This window comes from Halichoeres trimaculatus, unplaced genomic scaffold (assembly GCF_033239565.1).
Source record: "Halichoeres trimaculatus isolate MK-OKI-2021-1 unplaced genomic scaffold, fHalTri1.1 fHalTri1_scaffold_18, whole genome shotgun sequence".
NCBI classification, from domain to species: Eukaryota; Metazoa; Chordata; class Actinopteri; order Labriformes; family Labridae; genus Halichoeres; species Halichoeres trimaculatus.
Genome location: NW_027437196.1, coordinates 12,131,918 through 12,149,644, shown reverse-complemented (window position 1 = coordinate 12,149,644; position 17,727 = coordinate 12,131,918). Strand labels below are relative to the sequence as shown.

The 17,727-nt window shown below is 39.5% G+C and overlaps 1 protein-coding gene across 2 annotated transcripts in view; it reads left to right on the top strand.

Moving 5' to 3' along the window:
• The window catches only part of plod2 (procollagen-lysine, 2-oxoglutarate 5-dioxygenase 2), a 43,584-nt gene extending 29,924 nt beyond the window's left edge, over positions 1-13,660 (top strand). Inside the window, exons 11-20 of one of the 2 annotated variants that reach the window (XM_074693881.1) lie at positions 1,381-1,485; positions 2,351-2,476; positions 4,450-4,591; positions 5,220-5,282; positions 6,386-6,499; positions 6,807-6,872; positions 7,077-7,181; positions 10,568-10,714; positions 10,912-11,037; positions 12,739-13,660. In XM_074693881.1, coding sequence (XP_074549982.1) covers positions 1,381-1,485; positions 2,351-2,476; positions 4,450-4,591; positions 5,220-5,282; positions 6,386-6,499; positions 6,807-6,872; positions 7,077-7,181; positions 10,568-10,714; positions 10,912-11,037; positions 12,739-12,894 — 1,150 coding nt within the window. In that variant the 3' untranslated portion in view covers positions 12,895-13,660. The remainder of the gene's footprint in view (positions 1-1,380; positions 1,486-2,350; positions 2,477-4,449; positions 4,592-5,219; positions 5,283-6,385; positions 6,500-6,806; positions 6,873-7,076; positions 7,182-10,567; positions 10,715-10,911; positions 11,038-12,738) is intronic. The other variant, XM_074693882.1, reaches the window with a different exon arrangement.
• The last annotated feature ends 4,067 nt before the right edge of the window (positions 13,661-17,727 follow it).

Here is a 17,727-nt window from a genome sequence, read left to right as displayed (position 1 = left end):
ATTAGCTCCAACTGTAGCAATGACAGTAAAATGAGGAACACATTAATGCATTTTAAATATATAAACTGTATATAAAATTAATATTATGTAAAAGGAATGTGACTATTTTTCATTTGTTCCTCCAGACTAAAGTTATTATTGTGTTGTGTTGTTACTATCTGCTTAAAGTCAAGAACAGAGGAGGCTCCTTATCCCACTGTCCCAATTAGTATTAAAAAAAACAAAGTCCTCGTACATCATAGTTTAATCTCAAAATGCTCCAAAAAGCTTAATAATATTAGAAAGGCTAGAATCCCCCAGACCCCCTAACTTTATTGACTTTTTTTATACCTAAACTTATTCAAAATTTTATATCAAACACCTGTTGCTTCTGTTACTCTATATTCTATATTTGTTAAAAAAGGCAAGCTCATATCTGTTGGTCCAGGTCTTTAACTTAAAAAAAGTGTCAGTTTTATTCCTAAACTAGAAAAGCACAGACCTCTGCCAAGGGTATTGTGATTGTCACGCAACACTTGAGTCCTACTTTAATGTTACACTTCCTTTCAGCAGACTGTCTGCTACAATTTGGTGTTAGTTGCAGGTTTGTACGATAACTTGTCACCTGATAGTGTTGAAAATGATGATGACCCAGTACATATTTCATATTCCGGGTCTTAGTATCCAGAATATTGCAAATTTTGCAAAGCAATCTGACCATTTATCATGAAGTTATATACACAATGGTGAAAACGGCCCTATCGCACAATGATAAAGAATCCTTTAAAAAAATCCTGGACCCAGACGGTGATCCGTATCACCTCCAAAATTTAATCACTTCTTCCTTATCCCACTTTGAACATTTCCTGAAAATTTCATCAACATCTGTCACTTACTTTTTGAGTTATGCTGTTCGCAGACATACAAACACACTCTCCCAAAAACACAACCTCCTTGGCAGAAGTAACTAGAAAACACCTCTGTTGCTTAATACTTTGACAATTTTCAGTCAAGTCTTTTTTTCTTAGCTTTAATTCCACAGGTGGAGTTTGTCTCCGTGGATCCTCCCATGAGCTCACTCCTACTCATAGCTCTGAGTTAAGCATTAATCTGTCTTCCTGGGATAATTCAATCTGTGAGGTCTTATCAGAGAGACGCTATCAAAAGCCCAACACGCCTAAAAGTATTGGCTTGGACAGCCCTATAATGAAGACGTCTCGGGTTTATTAGCAGCCTCTAATCTTCATAAAATCACATTTATCCGCCTGAAGCTTAAAGATAGTCAGCGAGAGTCTGACTCTCTGTGATTACATCCAAGTATTTCATTGACTGTAATCAGCGCCAAATTGAGTAATCACTACTTTCCTTTCTGTGTGTGTGTGTGTGTTTCGATTTTATTAGGGATCTCTGCCGTAAGGGTGCCACATGTGACTTCTACTTCAGCATCGACTCGGACGTGATGCTCACCAACAGACAGACGCTGAAGCTCCTCATCGAGCAGAACAGGTAATCATACGGTGTGCTGAAGAGAAGCCAAACTGGAAACAAGTCAATGAGGCGCTGTGGTGGTTGTTGTTGTTGTGAGCTGTTGGAAGTTGTCCCTCAAGTGGCAAAACCACAGGAACATTACAGCCGAGCGAATAAGGGTTTAAAAATAAGACGCTTTGGCTTCCTGTTTTCCGAGGCCACATGGAAAGAGTGGAATAGTCAATTGCCCTAACCCTGAAATGCCAGTCTTCATTATGCAAAAAACAAACATGCAAACCCTTTTCCCCTTTTGCAGCTCGTGATTCTCCAGAAACTTTCCCATAAACTCAATGTAATGTGGCAGTGGCGTGGCACTTCGTCCTGTTGGAGGCATGCAATGTAAAAGCCTTTCTAGGATTATTTAAGGACAGCATGAGATTTCTCCTTGTGGGAAGAAAACAAATCTGTTCTAAGTTGGAAAGATTAGTATACAAGGCTGCATCTGTATCAAGCAAGCCTGTCATTTATGGCTCAATTATTGGCAAGTTTATGTCTTATAGTACAAAATGTACCTTTCTCCGCTGGTTAAATTTTGTGGAAAGATTATTCAAATTCGTGGACATTCAGAGTTCAGAAAAACTGCTTTCTGCAACCCTTTGTTACTGGATCAGGTTCAGAAAAATGTCCTGCCCTGGTTTGAATCACAGATCTCCACAATCTGATCACAACTCGGCAGGTTATCATACAGTTCAAAGAAGAGGTTGATCTCATCAATGCACCGCTCTGGCTCAGGCTGTAAGAGACCCAGTACATTAGGTGGTTGGATGTCTGTGAGATGTCACTTGAGTTTTATCCACTCTGACAGAATTACCATCTCTCCGCTTCGTCTCCTTCTTCCCCACAGAAAAATAATTGGCCCCCTTGTCACTCGTCACAGCAAGCTGTGGTCCAACTTCTGGGGAGCTTTGAGTCTGGATGGTTATTACGCTCGCTCAGAGGATTATGTCGACATTGTGCAGAGGAAACGTGTGTAAGTGCAAGTGCATTACAACCACGTACAGCATGGCGTTACAGTTTTATGGCTCACAGACACCAGAGGTGGATTACGCTGCGTGGCCATGACTAAACTGAATCATATGTTTTTATTATGTATAAATAAATCAAGATGCTTCTACTATGAGCTGTATCTTCCAGTACACACAAGCAACAACATGGGCCAGAATCAGCCCTGGGAGTGATTGAGTTCTGACAAACAAAGCTTAAGCTATGGAAAGAAAACACGTTGATCAGATTTCAGATTTTTTGTGAAGTTTCTTTTTTCATATGTTTGAAAAGATTAAAAATGTGAACAGATAGCACAAAGATGTAAATCCTCATTAAACAATCATACAAACTTTTTAGCCTGTGAGTTCAAAGAATGGACATCAGTTTGTACACTTCCATATTACCTTTGGGTGCAATTCCAGAGATTTTAAAAACAAATTAATTAAAATGTATTAATTTTATCTTATGTCCTTGTATTTTCATATTTTAATGTCTCTGTGTTAAATTTTTTCCCATTCTTAGATTTTTATTCTTATTTTTTTAATCTATTCTGTTGAAAAAGAAGAACAGTATTTTGATTTTTCTGCATGTAAAAACCTTGAATCTTTAATCTTATAATGGTTTTGCGCATTGGATGGATCTACCTGAGATCGCTCTCCATGGTACTGACCAAAACGTAGCGCTTTAATGCACCAGTGAGCTGCACCACTGCGGCTTTCCATTTATTATAGGCTGTAAAGGTGGCGTCATTAAGAACAGATAAATAAGACACAAAAGTTTGCAGTCTTTCCCAAAATCATTCTCTACTCTTGCCCCGATAACATAAGCTAAATGTTTTATAACACAGTTAGATTTTTTTCCAACAGGCTTAAAAGATCGCCAGACTTGGCAAATTTTACAAATAAGAGAAAAAGGTGGGCCTGTAGAAAAGTGGGTGGACCTATGACTGCTGGACCCACCCATAATCCCACCCCTTCTTACAAATCCAGAAAAAAAGTATTCCTAAATATTTTTTTTTTAATTAAGTTTTTATTCAACGCAAAATTTAAATGTGTTTTGGAGCCAGACAAAGTTACATTCATTTTTCAGAAATGAGGAAAAACAGTAAAACAAGTATAACATGTTGTTGTCTGACCATTGTTTTAAAATGTGGTAATAATTATATAAAAAAAAACTAAGTAAAAATAAGGCAAATAAATAAAAATAGAATAAATTAATGAAAAATAGCATTTGTATCTAAATGTTTCAAGATATTTAAAGAGAAAAATTATGCCTTAATTGCTTGTAAGTAGTAAATTAAAAATGCCAATGAGGTGAAAAAAATGTTAAGTTTCTGAAATAAGAATGCCTTAATGTAAGAATTGCAACTTCAAGTAATCCATGCAGTCTTGCAATAAGACTGTTTTTCTGTAATTGTCATGTTAATGTGGCTCATATCATGAATAATTAGACTTTTTTTTACTAAAAATCTCACATCAACACTTGATTAGATTTCAGTTTTTGCAGGGAACCAGGATTTGAACTGTTGATCCCTTGGTTCCCAAGCTAAGATCCATCTACTCATTGCTAATTGACTGGCATTTGTTTAGTTAGTTCAGTCAGTGTTGGCTAAATATTACATTTATTTTAAAAGAAGAATCACTCTTTCAGGATGCACTGTTAGATAGTAATATAAGCTGAAAAGTGGTAGAATGCAACCTCAAATACTTTATTTTTACCTGACATGGAGCTCTGTTTCCGTTAAGATATTTTTTCACCTCATTTTTTTAGTTTCTGATCAGTTGTTTGTTAATAGGCTGAAGAGATTTAAAAAAAAAAAAAACATTTTTATGAGTTTATATATTATTTAAATGACCTCAAAATTACCCCTGAAGTCCACAGGGTTTAAAACAAATAATCTCTAGAATGCATAGAGAGTCAGTCCTTTCCTTTCTCCTGATCCTGTCTTGTTGTTTCTAGGGGCGTGTGGAACATTCCTTACATGGCGCATGTATACCTCGTCAAGGGCAGTACGTTGAGGAATGAGCTGAAAGAAAGAAACTACTTTGTTCTGGAGAAACTAGACCCTGATATGTCTTTTTGTAGAAATGCTAGAGAAATGGTAAGTTTACTCAACCATCCATCTTCACGCCACACTTCTGTTAACATACTGTCATGAGGTTCAGGTCTGTGAGGGGAAACATGCATGAACACATATAAAGATTAGGTCACACACTGAATCCTAAATCCAGCAGCTCAACAGAATCCAAATAACGGCAAGTATGAGTGGTTTAAAATGTCTTTGTGTGACATCAGTGCATGATTGTGGTGCTCTCACACTCTTGCCTCCACTTGTATCCCATCAGCCTTCACTTTCTCTCGCCTGCATTGTAACATGACCACAGACATTGCAACCGGCTGCCGTCTCTTGCTGGCTAGCTGACACTAGTTGTCTTGTTTGTCGTGTATTTTCCTTTCCTTTTTACAAACTGTTAGCTCAGCTGTGTTGTTATCACCTCAATACCAAGCTTGGTCCAAAGAGTCGTTTAACTGTCTACCCAGCATGCATTCCTCCCCGTATTAATCCACCAAAACATCAGCTTCAGAGGGAACTTTGCTCCTTTTTTTCATGCATTTCTTCTCCTCCCATGTTTGTGACACATTTCCACAATTCAACTGTCACCCTGTCTCTTATTCTGATATCACGATTCATGTTATTCTGTTAACATGATGCTTCTCCTTTATTTTAGACGAGTCACAGAGAAAAAGACTCTCCTTCACCGGAATCATTCCATATGCTCAGGCCCCCAAAGGTGTCCATTTGCTTTTTTTGCTGCCTGAAACATCCATTTCCAATGGGTTAGCAGGAGTTTTGGGGCTTCGGCTCATTTCGTTAACAAACCCTTCCTCGTATCAAAGGAATTTTGGGCGCTGAGACAAATTCTGTAAACGTCTGTTTTATGAAGCTTAACAAAGATTTGGCGGTAACACAGCGTACATTTTTCTCGCTGCCTTTTTCATATGAAGATGTCTGGCAGCTCTTTGGAAATTGATGTTGACATTTTCTTGAGTTTTGATGTCAAATCAGATATTTTTTTGTCTAAGATAGAGCACTATTGTCTGCCCTGTTTTTAAAAATGCCTTCCATGAGGAAATCAAGGAGGAGACAGAAGGTTGGAGAGTCTGTTCACACACACGCAAGTCCCCTGTCCTGATGCTTTAGCCAAACTTTACAGAAAACATGTGTAACCAGCTGCTTTCTTTAAACACACTGACTGATCTCAGACTAGGCTCCAAAAATACCTCAACCGGCTCTTGAGAGCATCCTGGTCCAAATCTCAGGGCTCGCTTGATGAAATCAGACATGAGCAATTGGGAAATCTATACCAGGAAATTTGCTAAATCATTTTTAATTCATCATCTTTTGTCCTCCTCAAAGCCTAGTCTGATAGTGAGTCCAAATCCAGCCACAGGGAATATCATTCCTGGATTTGCTTTATCTCTAGCTCCCTAGCCGCCCCTCTGTTCCTGTCCGCCCCCTCACTCCTCTGACCTCACTGCCCCACCCTCTCCTGTCCAAACCACCAACAACCTGCAGTCCCAACACCACCCATAAATAATCTTAGATTATTTATACGCCATCTGTGTCTATCTAAACAAATAAACAATAGATTTCAGTGTGTTAAACTTAGCACACTTAAATCGTACTTTCTCATTTTTTTTCTTTTTTTGCAAATGAAGCTTTGAAGTAGTTTGAAATACTTTGTCAGGTTTTGTGCCAGTGCTAACCATTCATGTGTTACTATAATCATACCCTGCAGTACCATTACGTACTGTAATTGTGCATGTGTAATGGTTAAAGTTTCGACTTTTATCTTTTGTGAAACTAACTGAAATTTCTCCCCATTTGCCGCAGGGAGTCTTCATGTTCCTTACAAACCGACACGACTTTGGGAGGCTTATCTCCACAGCCAATTATAACATTTCTCATTATAACAATGACTTGTGGCAGATCTTTGAAAACCCAGTGGTAAGTCTGTGGAATCTCTCATTATTCTCTAACACATTTGTCTGAATAGCTGGGATAAACAGCAGCCACCTGTAAGGGTTATTAGCTGTAACGGGACAGGGGTTCCAGATGTGAGATGGTTTTGAAATTATGACGAATGTGTTAAAACTTTCTGACTGATCAGGCTTCGTAATGCACTTCTGAATTGGCATGCTGGGACTTGCTCTGTTGGGGTGGGGGGGGTTAGCTCACTGAGGTATGCAGGTCAGCAAACAGTCCAAATAATCCAATAAATGGCCTCTAAATCTCAAACTCTTTCTCCTTACAGGACTGGAAGGAGAAGTATATCCACAAAAATTACACTCGTATCTTCACAGAGAACTACATGGAGGAGGTTGGTATTTATGTGTGTGAATGTGTGTGCGTGTGTGTGCAGAGAGGGGATGACATAATATCACAGACAAAGCCCAACATCTGTTTTTGACATATCTGGATATTACATTACATCCACTACAGCTCAAGGTGAAGGTGTGACTGAAGTCTATTCTCAGATGTCTGTCTGAGCCCCCCTCTCCTCCTGTGTATGTGTGTGTTGCAGCCCTGTCCAGATGTGTTTTGGTTCCCAGTATTCTCAGCCCAGTTCTGTGATGAACTAGTGGAGGAGATGGAGCACTACGGTTCCTGGTCTGGAGGGAGACATGAGGTCAGTGCTGTTAGCTCAGGTTCAGTGAACACAGAGCTGTAAAAAAAATACACTGCAGGCATGCACCGACTTTATATGAGGTTTGCTCACAGGTCTGTTTGGAAAGAGAAACAGAAAGAGAGTTAAGAATAACAAAGAGCTGCAAATCCATTGTTTTATCTGTGACATTTCAAACAACAAAAGAAAAAATGCAAATCAAATTTTGTTAATATGGTTTGTAAAATCAAGACTCAAGCAAGAATCAGCGACTATGTTGCTAATTTGTTTCCAAAGAGTCTGCTGCCTCACTGGTTTATATTCTGGTAAATTTCTACATAGTTGGCTGCCATAGTGCAGTTTTTTTGAGGAAGTAAAGACTACCCTAACATAACACACCTCCCATGTTGCTTATCTCTTCTAGGAGAATTTGCTTCTATTTTTCAGTTTGCTGCAATGTCATTTTTTCTGTAAGAAGAAACTAAGAATTTTACTAAGATGTTACTAAACTTTTACATTACCCTAATGTTGGGATTTTTTTCTTTCAATAAAAGACACAACATTATGGAGCCCCTAAAGTGACATGAGCAGATAAAATACATAAAAAAGGTTCTCATGTGCATGGGAAACTTTAGTCCACAAGTGGTTCAGTTCAGTTTGTCTTGTCTTGGCACGCATATAGATCCCTAAGTAACCAAGACGAGCCATCCCACTTTATGGGGCCCGTTCGTAGGGGTGCTAGCACAAACTGATCTGATCTCGGAAGGTGGAGTTACAACACTGCAGACCATTGATTGGACAAAAGAATCTTCACTTACTGCACGACAGCAGCTGCATTTCTCCTGGCAGCACACCTTCTTCTCTGAAACAAAGCTTGATTGTACTTTTTAACAAAGAGCTACATGACAATCACAAAAAAGACAAATTGCTGGATGTCTCCCATACTTGCATTTTTACTGTGTCGCGTTGTTCTTCTTTGCTGGATTTATTAGCAGGGTACACTGTGTTGTGCTGATATGGCGACACACCATTGTTTAACTGACGCGGCTATCAGCATTCGGCTACCACAAGGGGGCACGGCTGGCTGTAGAAACACAAACAGGACCAGGCTTAACCGAGCCAACCCGTACCAAACTGTACTGATCTAAACAGGACTGCTTGGTGGAACGGGGTGAAACCCGGGCTTTTCTCTACGCATCAGAGAGAAGAAGAATTAATCAGGACATTTGGGAATTTATATTAACTGTGTTTCCCTGGTCTTCTACTTGTGTAGATAACAAACATTTTGGTTTGTTTTACATAAAACATGACTTCAGTGTAAACAAACAGCAGCTAAACCAGAAGAAGCAATGATGGTTGTTTTGGGCTTCTTAAATTTTGAAAAAAACACACACGAAAAAGAAAAACTATAATATGAAAAAGTCTTGGAGACAGCAGGAATTTAGGCTGTATGCATTACTGTTGGTGGTGAGAAAAGTCATGACAACTATCACGGGTAGATTTCCTACTTCCTTTTTGGTCAGTCAGCTCACATCTTGATTGGCTTTGCTCTGGTGCACGTGACATTACACATTGTTCATTCTCGGCTCCTCTCAGAGCAACCCACACTCTGCTGAATTTCCAGTTGTAAACATAGACTGTAAAATAATGAACGTCATCTTGCTCAGCTTGGAGTGAGGTTGCCACTAAAACTACTCCCCCTGGTGTCTGGCTGCAGTATAGTTCAAAAAATCCATCTCTCCAGTCATTACAGATGGGCTGAGGTCAAACTTTTAAAAATTAATACATCTCATAGAAATGTTTTCACTTCCCATTGTTGTGGTGATTTAAAGATATATTTTGGCTGCCTTGTATTCAAGTCCTCTTTTTTCTGAAAAGTTTCATTTTCATTAGTTATTAGAGGTTGGAAACAAGGTTTTACATCATGTTTAATGATGATTGACAGCTGCCGTTCATGTGTATTTTTGGGGGGATTGTAAAATATGTCAGGAGGTAGAGTCCAGAAGTGAGTAGACTCTCAAACGAAAAAAAAAAGTGAATTATTTTTTTCACCAGGCTCCACTCAGTTCAGTCAACTCCCTCACAGTCTCTACTGCACAGACTCTGGTTAAACAACTGCTGCCAATGGCTACACCTGTGATGGGGGTATTTTGGCTTCAAAACTGTACAATAGTAGATGGCAGAGCCATGCTGTCCACTCTATATACAGTCTATGGTTACAAATTTTAAACATGTTTGTTAACTACATCTCTCCTTCTGAGGCTACCCAAGCAATTCTGACCAGACAAAGTCACTCTTAACACATCCCACACCACAGGACAATCAGACGTAATGTCATTTGCAAACATCAGCAATTAGGCTTTTGCTGACTTTGATCACAAGGGGGAGATTGGGACAAAAATCAGCCCAATTGTCCTGTTGTGTGTACCCACCTTAAGTCTTTCCTTTGTCAAATCATGCAAGGTTTAGCCTATCTACTAGCATAGCCTAAAAATATAGACATATAAAACTAAAAGAAAACTTTTACAAATTCGTTTTTAAACCATGTCAAGTCTTGATTTATACCAAATTATTTCAGTCCTTGTTTCCAAAAACAGCCCAGCTGGGGACAGCTGGGTTCATTTCTGACCGACAGTAGACATCATTTTTTATGATGTCATTAGATTACACAAATTAAGTTTCATAAAAATTGTAAAACTATTTTTATGACTTTAGTTTTTTTATTATCAGAGTAGAGAGTGTTGAGTGTTTGTCGGTGTCCTGGTGTTATTTATTACAAAACACTTAACAGGCGGAGACAAGGAGTCAAATAAAGTGTTTCCTTGTAAACTTTATTGTAACAGTAATCTCATTTTGGTTTACAACAGTTCGGTGAGCTCTCACTTTAAGGGTTGATAGTGCATCATTCCTCTTTATCTCTTAAACCTGATGTCATATATTTGTTTTGACTCAATCTGATCTCATTCACTCACACACACAGACATGATGGAGTTCACGTTGCACTCACAGACTTAATTTTATCACCCTCATCTGCAGGTCTGTCATTTACATGTAGCCAAATAAATGGTTATGATGTTCTGTCTTACGTTTATGGTTTCTAATTCATGCGGCCTGTTTTATGTACTTTGAAATGGGTATTTAACGTGTCTAAAAGTTTGCCTTGGAGACAAAATGTGCTCAGATACTTTGAGTCACTGTGTTCGGGAAACGACTGAGCTGGATGGGTCATTAAGCCTCACGCAGGCAGACACAGCACAGCCTGTGGTTTTTAGACACACACACACACATGTGCACGCAGAGACACATCATAGCTTTGAAAAGTGTGGTCCCAAACTTCCTGGATGGTGGGTCATTTGTTCCACCATTAATCGTAAAGCAGTAAGCTTTAATTTCTCCTTTTTCGGTCTCAGGACAAGCGGATCGCCGGGGGCTATGAGACGGTGCCGACAGACGATATTCACATGAAGCAGATCGGCTTTGACAAGGAGTGGCTGCACTTCATCCGAGAGTTTATATCACCCGTCACATTAAAAGTTTTCTCTGGATACTACACAAAGGTTAGTCTGACCTCAGGGTGAAACAGAGAGGAGAGACGAAGAGACCTGACGTCTTTTTTAACAAACTTACACCTGCAGGAAAATCTGCTCCCACATTTACAGTCTGTGATGTTCTTTGATACACTGTGGGGTTTGATGAGGGCTGATGGGTGATGTCCATAAAGTGACAGTAAACTGTGTTTTTTCCCACATCATAGGGTTACGCTGTAATGAACTTTGTCGTAAAATACACGCCTGACAGGCAAGCATACCTGAGGCCTCATCACGACTCCTCCACCTTCACCATCAACATCGCGCTCAATAACAAAGACACAGACTTTCAGGTATTAAAGGAATCTTTTTTTAAGGTTTGCTTTTCCTTCCTAACTTGTGCTCTGATGAAAAGAACAAGCACTCGTTGAGAAACCTTTCCCATTAGGCTCTCATCTCAAAAAGTTATCAACCTTATAGCCTTTTATATCACCCTTCATCCAAACACGAAGGTAGACAAGAATAGATGGACGGCAAAAGCCAGTGCATTGACAGGTTATTCCCAATGGCACATGAGGGAGATTAGTGGCAGCATCCCAGAATCAAAATCAAAATCAGAATCAAGTTTTATTGCCAAGTACATTTGCACATACAAGGAATTTGTCATGGTGTGTTGGTGCTAACAATTAACAAGAAATGAATGAAAATGCTAGATAGAATGTAGAAAAAGTTAAGCTATAAAATATACAAAAATATAATAATAATAATAATAATAATAAATAATAATAATAACAACAACAACAACAACAAAAACAATAATAATAATAATAATAATAATAATAATAATAATAATAATAATAATAATAATAATAATAATAATAATGATTATAATAAATAATAATAATAATAATAGAGTAGAAAAAAATGAAATAAAAAGGAAATTTTTCGGATTAGGATGACCAGTTGTCCCACTTTTTGTGGTACTGCACAGCATTTGAATCACTTTTCACATGTCCCCCAAATTGAGATAATGTCTGTGTCCACTGTCAATCAAAATCAACCTACACGTGGGGTCTGGAATTCATCAACCTGTCACCTGTGTCCTCCTTACCTCCTCTCACAGACATGATGAACAAAGGCAAAAGCCTTAAACAACAGAATGCAGATTTTGGTGAAAAACATTTAATTCCTCAGAGGGAAAGAGATGGGAACATGTTTGTTTATGGGTGAAACACAAAACCCAACTGAAAGTTAAAATGTTGTGTCTTCTTGTTTTATTGCCCATAGATTAGTTGAGCTTTAAGAGTTAAGAAGGTGCACTGAAAAAAACAAAAACAAAAAATAACCTGTTAATGTATATAATCACAGTCTTTCACAAACTCTGAGAAACTTCTGGTTTCTTTTTTTGAGTTTTTACAAGTAGATCTTTTTTTCTTTTTTTAACTTTTTTTTTATATGTAAGTATCATTTTCCTGTGACAAATGAATTTATTGTCTAGTGAATTGGAAAATTCCATCTGAGAAAAAAAAGCCAAAAAAAGAATGTATAAATGTGCATACTTTGTGCAACCAAATCAAACTTTTGTTGTTTATATTTAACCTTACAATATTTTTTAAGAGCAAGGACATTAGTTGAAAATGGACTTTATTTAAAATTGTGGTAACGTGTCCCACATTGTCCCACACTGTCTCACACTGTTCCACACAAACATGCTTTTTGTCCCACATGTGGCCTCTAAGCCCCTGGTCATCATATTTGGGATTGACTTCATCCTCGCAAGATTTTGCTGTACGCTTTACTGTCCCCAATCCCAAACTAAGTTTCATTCAGATTTTATCCTGTTTGATATCACAAGTGCACATTTACAAAATACAATACAGTAGTGCCCAGACTTCAAAATTCAATTTGTTCAGTGACAGAGCTCGTGACTCAAATTACTCATGATTTTAGCTCTCAACTCAAAGAGATGGCTTGGACAGAATTCAACTAAAGTACACTAACTTGTATTGTCCAATCTTAACCACTTTCTTCTTATCTTCGTTTTCCTGACTTAGGGTGGAGGTTGCCGTTTCCACAGGTATAACTGTTCCATAGAATCACCCAGGAAAGGCTGGAGCTTCATGCACCCAGGACGACTGACTCACCTCCACGAAGGCTTGCCCACCACCAACGGCACCCGCTACATCGCTGTTTCCTTCATTGACCCTTGAACTTCCTGTTTGGGACTGTAAACTAGTTTTTTTTTCACCATGCTTTGCCTTTTGTGTTGTTTTGGTTCTTTGTTGTCCTTTAAATGTTGTTCTGTTTCAAAGCTTTAAAAAGAATAGTTTGTTGCATTAAAGGAATCTCTGTCAAACAGAGTGTAGATAATGACGTAAACAGATGCACATATTAGTAAGAAAAACAAGCTAACAGGGTTACCGCTTTTGCTTCACAATCATTTCCATTCTGTGTTTACTGTTTTAGATTCAAACCAACATCCTGAGAGGGTTTCCTGGTACTGTAGCTGTTCATCGCGTTTTATAAACTAACTTTTTTACACTGTCTTGGTATTCCAAATAAAACACACTGGTAGCTTTGCTAGCAGTTAGCATTACAGCGCTAGCATCATCATGGCCCTTGCGTTTACATTTGTGTTTTGGGTATCGTCACTCATTTCATTCGTGTCACAAAAATCATACCATCACGACTCAAACAATGACTACTGGTGCTTTCAACATCCATGTTTCTGCGCTCAAGATTCAGGTCACTTTGAAGTGTTTTTCTACCCTGAGAAGTTTGTTATTTAAAGTTTGACTTGTGCCCAATGAAAAAGGATATATTTTTGGATTTTTGCACACAAGAAGAAAAAAAAAGACATTGGAATTCAATGAGTTCTGTTTGAATGAAGATCAATATTTTGTTCTACTTGAAAGGATTTTTTTTCTCTCTTTGAAATTGGTTTTAGTCGCTTCTCTGAAGAACATTACGTAACTGTTGGAGAGATATTTGTGGATTTTGTTTTCCAGAAAAGTTGTTTAACTTATTGACAAAATACAATAAAACTCTTAAAAAAAGGCAGTGTTTTCTTTTTATTACATCATGAAACAAGTCATATTGCATTGTGAGTGATAGCCCGCTCTTACCGGCTGTGAAAGGTCAGTCCCTGCTGATTTGTTCTGGCAGTATTAAAGAAATGTCTGGGAATCATCACATCCACTTTGCACAGCGCTGCACTGTGTTATCACTCCATCACCTCATCTTTCAGTCTGTCAAGTAACTCCACTCTGTACACATCAGCTGTCGAAACAGTCTGGAGTTCTGCGCTGTTGCAGGACTGCGAAGCGGGGTGTGATGATGAACAGCACAGTAGTTTACTGTAAAGGCCGGGTGTAACCTGGTGAAAACCGAGGGGCTGATGACAGAAGAGAGGGGGCAAGAGAAAACATGTTCGAAAAGAGGAGTTAGAGTTCTGTTATTTATGTCTTCAAGATCTCATTCTGCTTTGAAACCTCGTTACCTTTTAGCACCCCAAGTGTCTAGACCGAGGGTTCTGCAAACTTTACTATCAAAGGAGACACTTTGCTTCATCTCACTTGGATTCATGTCATTCCAGCATCACAAAATCTACTTTCTCTTCTCCAAAAGCCATAGGTGTATGAAATTTAAAACAAAGTTAAAAATGTTTTATATTTATCCCAACAAGATTTTTGAATTTATGAAATTGCAAAACTACATTAAAAAAAAAGATTTGATAAAATAGCCTGTACTGATAATGTTGCCCTATTTATTTTTTATTGTTTTCTAATTTCTTGACATCAAGCATGTATATTAAGCTGGCAGTTAGATAAATCTATCCACACAAAATCAAAAGCTGTATTTTCTTCAAGGTTTTTCTTTTTGTTAATGTAGTTATCTTACTAGGGATGTAAAACTTGAGGAAAGCCTCAGGTAAAGACAAAGGCAAAGTTGGTGGACTGTTAATGTTGTGGGAGGTAAAGTAGAGAGGTGGCGGGCTTTGTTGTAAAATGTGATGCATATTTAGTTCAAGTAAATGTTAAATAATGTTTTTGTTTGGGGATAGGGTTTGTAGGTTTAGAGTTGGGGTTTTGGCCATAGTTTTTTGGGGTAAGGGTTAGGGTTTGTGTGCTTTTGGAGTAGAATAGAATATACTTTATTTATCCCTAAGGGGAAATTTGGGAGCCACAGCAGCAATAAAAGAAAACAAAATTCAAAAAGTTTTTAGTACAAAAAGGGTCCTAGTGTGTTTTAGGGTTAGGATTAGGTGTAGCGTTAGGGTTAGGGTTGGTGTGTTTGCGGGCTAGGCTTGGTGTTTTTTAGGGTTATAGTTAGTGGGGTTAGGTTTAGAGTCTTAGGGTTAGGGCTGCGGTCAATTTTTTTAGGGTTAGGGTTTGTATGTTTTAAGGTTAGGGTCAGTAGGCTTAGGTTAGAGTTTTAGGGTCCAGTTATGGTCAAAGTTTTTGGGTTAGGGTGTGTATGTTTTAGTAATAGGGTAGGGGTCAGTGTTTTTTAGGGTTAGGGTTTGTATGTTTTAAGGTTGGGTTAGTAGGTTTAGGGTCAGGGATAGTTTTAGGGTTCAGGTCAAAGATTTTAGGGTAAGGATTAGGGTGTGACTTTTATGGACAGAATTTCTAGGCGCAGCCAGGGTGTCGAGGGGGTCCAGTTTGGTGACCTCAGGATTGGATCATTGCTTTTTGCAGATGATGTGGTCCTGTTGGCTTCATCAAGCAGTGACCTTCAACTCTCTGGATCGGTTTGCAGCTGAGTGTGAAGCGGCCGGGATGAGAATCAGCACCTCAAAATCTGAGTCCATGGTCCTCAGACGGAAAAGGGTGGAGTGCCCTCTCCGGGTCGGGGATGAGATCCTGCCTCAAGTGGAGGAGTTGAAGTATCTCGGGGTCTTGTTCATGAGTGAGGGAAGGATGGAGCGAGAGATCAACAGGTGTAATGCGGACTCTGCACAGGTCTGTTGTGGTGAAGAGGAAGCTGAGCTGGGATGCAAAGCTCTCTGTTTACCCGTCGATCTTTGTTCCCACCCTTACTTATGGTCATGAGCTTTGGGTAGTGACTGAAAGAACAAGATCGCGGGTACAAGCAGCCAAGATGAGCTTCCTCTGTAGGGTGGCCAGGCTCTACCTTAGAGATAGGGTGAGAAGCTTGAAAATCTGGGAGGAGCTCAGAGTAGAGCCGCTGCTCCTCCACGTTGAGAGGAGCCAGATGAGGTGGCTCGGGCATCTGATACGGATGCCTCCCGTAAGTCCCCCTGGTGAGGTGTTCAGGGATCGTCCCACTGGCAGGAGACCCCGGGGCAGACCCAGGACAAGCTGGGGAGACTACGTCCCTCGGCCGGCCTAGGAACGTCTTGGTATCCCCCGGGAAGAGCTGGACGAAGGAGAGGGAAGTCTGGGCTTCCCTGCCTAGGCTGCTGCCCCCGCGACCCAACCCCGGATAAGGGGCATAAGATAGATGGATGGATTAGGGTGTGTGTTTTTGGGTTAGGGTTAGGGTTGGGGTTGGTGTGTTCAAGGTTAGGGTTACATTGCCCTTATTTTGTTAGTGCCAATGCATCATAAATATTCTTTGCAAGAATTTTTTTTCATCATATGTACTCAATGCTATAGGGTGCCACTGCCAAAGAGTCAAAGAGCCGCTTGAGGCTTCAGAGCCAAAGGTTGCAGACCCCTGGTCTAGACAATCAAGCCTCCTCCTATGAGACTCATATTTTACCCTCTATGACTGCAGAGGCACGTTTCTGCTTCCTTCATGAAGGCTGAATGTCTGAGTAGCTGCTGCCAGGCAAAGAGTAGAGTAGAGGAGGAGATTTAGGTCAGCATGGGGGGAAAGGCTCTCATGCTGAAAGAGCCCCTTTGTGGCCGCTGTTTCCCGCTCTCTGCCCTGCGTTCAGCCCCTCTGAAAGGTGACATTGATCTGAGCCAGGCGTGCAAAGAAACCTGCATACCTTTGAAACGGGCAGGTTTGTCAGAGGAGAGGCAAAAACAAGAGGGAAGTGATTCTAAGTCACTTCAAAAGTGAGACAGAGAATAAAACAGACTGTTTGAAAACCAGACATCACTTTTTTTTTCAAGTCAGACTTAAAACAGTTCTCAACTGCCAAGTGTATGTTTTCAAAGTCAAACCCGATCACACCAAGCGGGTCAGAAACACTCCTTTTATACCTCCTCCGTGGGGTCAATGGGAAACGTGATCCCGTCCCAAAGTAAATTCAAGCGTGCCACTAACTGCAGGGTGCTGGCTGACAGATAGTGATTAAGCCATTACCGCGGCATCCACGCTGGTCCTGACTAAACAAAGGATTTAAATTAAGTGTTTACAATGATGAGAGGCTGCAAGTGCCTGAGGCCAGTCAGTGTGTGGTCATATCTGGTGCCCGCGGTTTGGAGACAGTCGTGCTATGTGGCAGTTGAGGGAAGTTTCCAGCATATCTGGATGCAGGATGGTGACCTGGTATGTGCCACAAGGAGGTCGGAAAAGCAATAAACACTTTCCTATCATTCTCTTTGCTTTTGCTGTCATTAATGATTCTTTTTTCATGTCTCATATCCTGTGCACTGTTTATGTCAGAACTGGCTTTGGTGGACTAATGACAAAGCAGTAAAATAAGGTCAGAAATATATAGTTTCAGTCGATGTGTTTTTATTTCCTCTTTAATTTCCTGCAGTGTTGCATTTTCACCAAAGGCACTACTTTCTGTTGCGTATTTATACCTTTTTGTGCAGTGGGATTTTTTTTTTTTTTTTTTTTTTGGCACTATAAATGGAATCCAGTCAAGATAAACAGCATTGTGTGTGTCAAAGAAACATGGCTCCCAGCACAGCAGTGCAGCTCATTGATGGGATTTTAATGGACTTGGAAACAAAGGAAGTCTATGAGTAGAGAAATTAACCTTGTAAGGTTTTAAGAAGGAGAATTTATTGCCATTTTCGCTGGGTTTCACGTTCAAATATTTGATTTTCATGCCTTTAATCATAAGGTCCTGACATAGAAACAGTGGGTTTCCATCTACAGTAGTCCCTGTAGAGTAA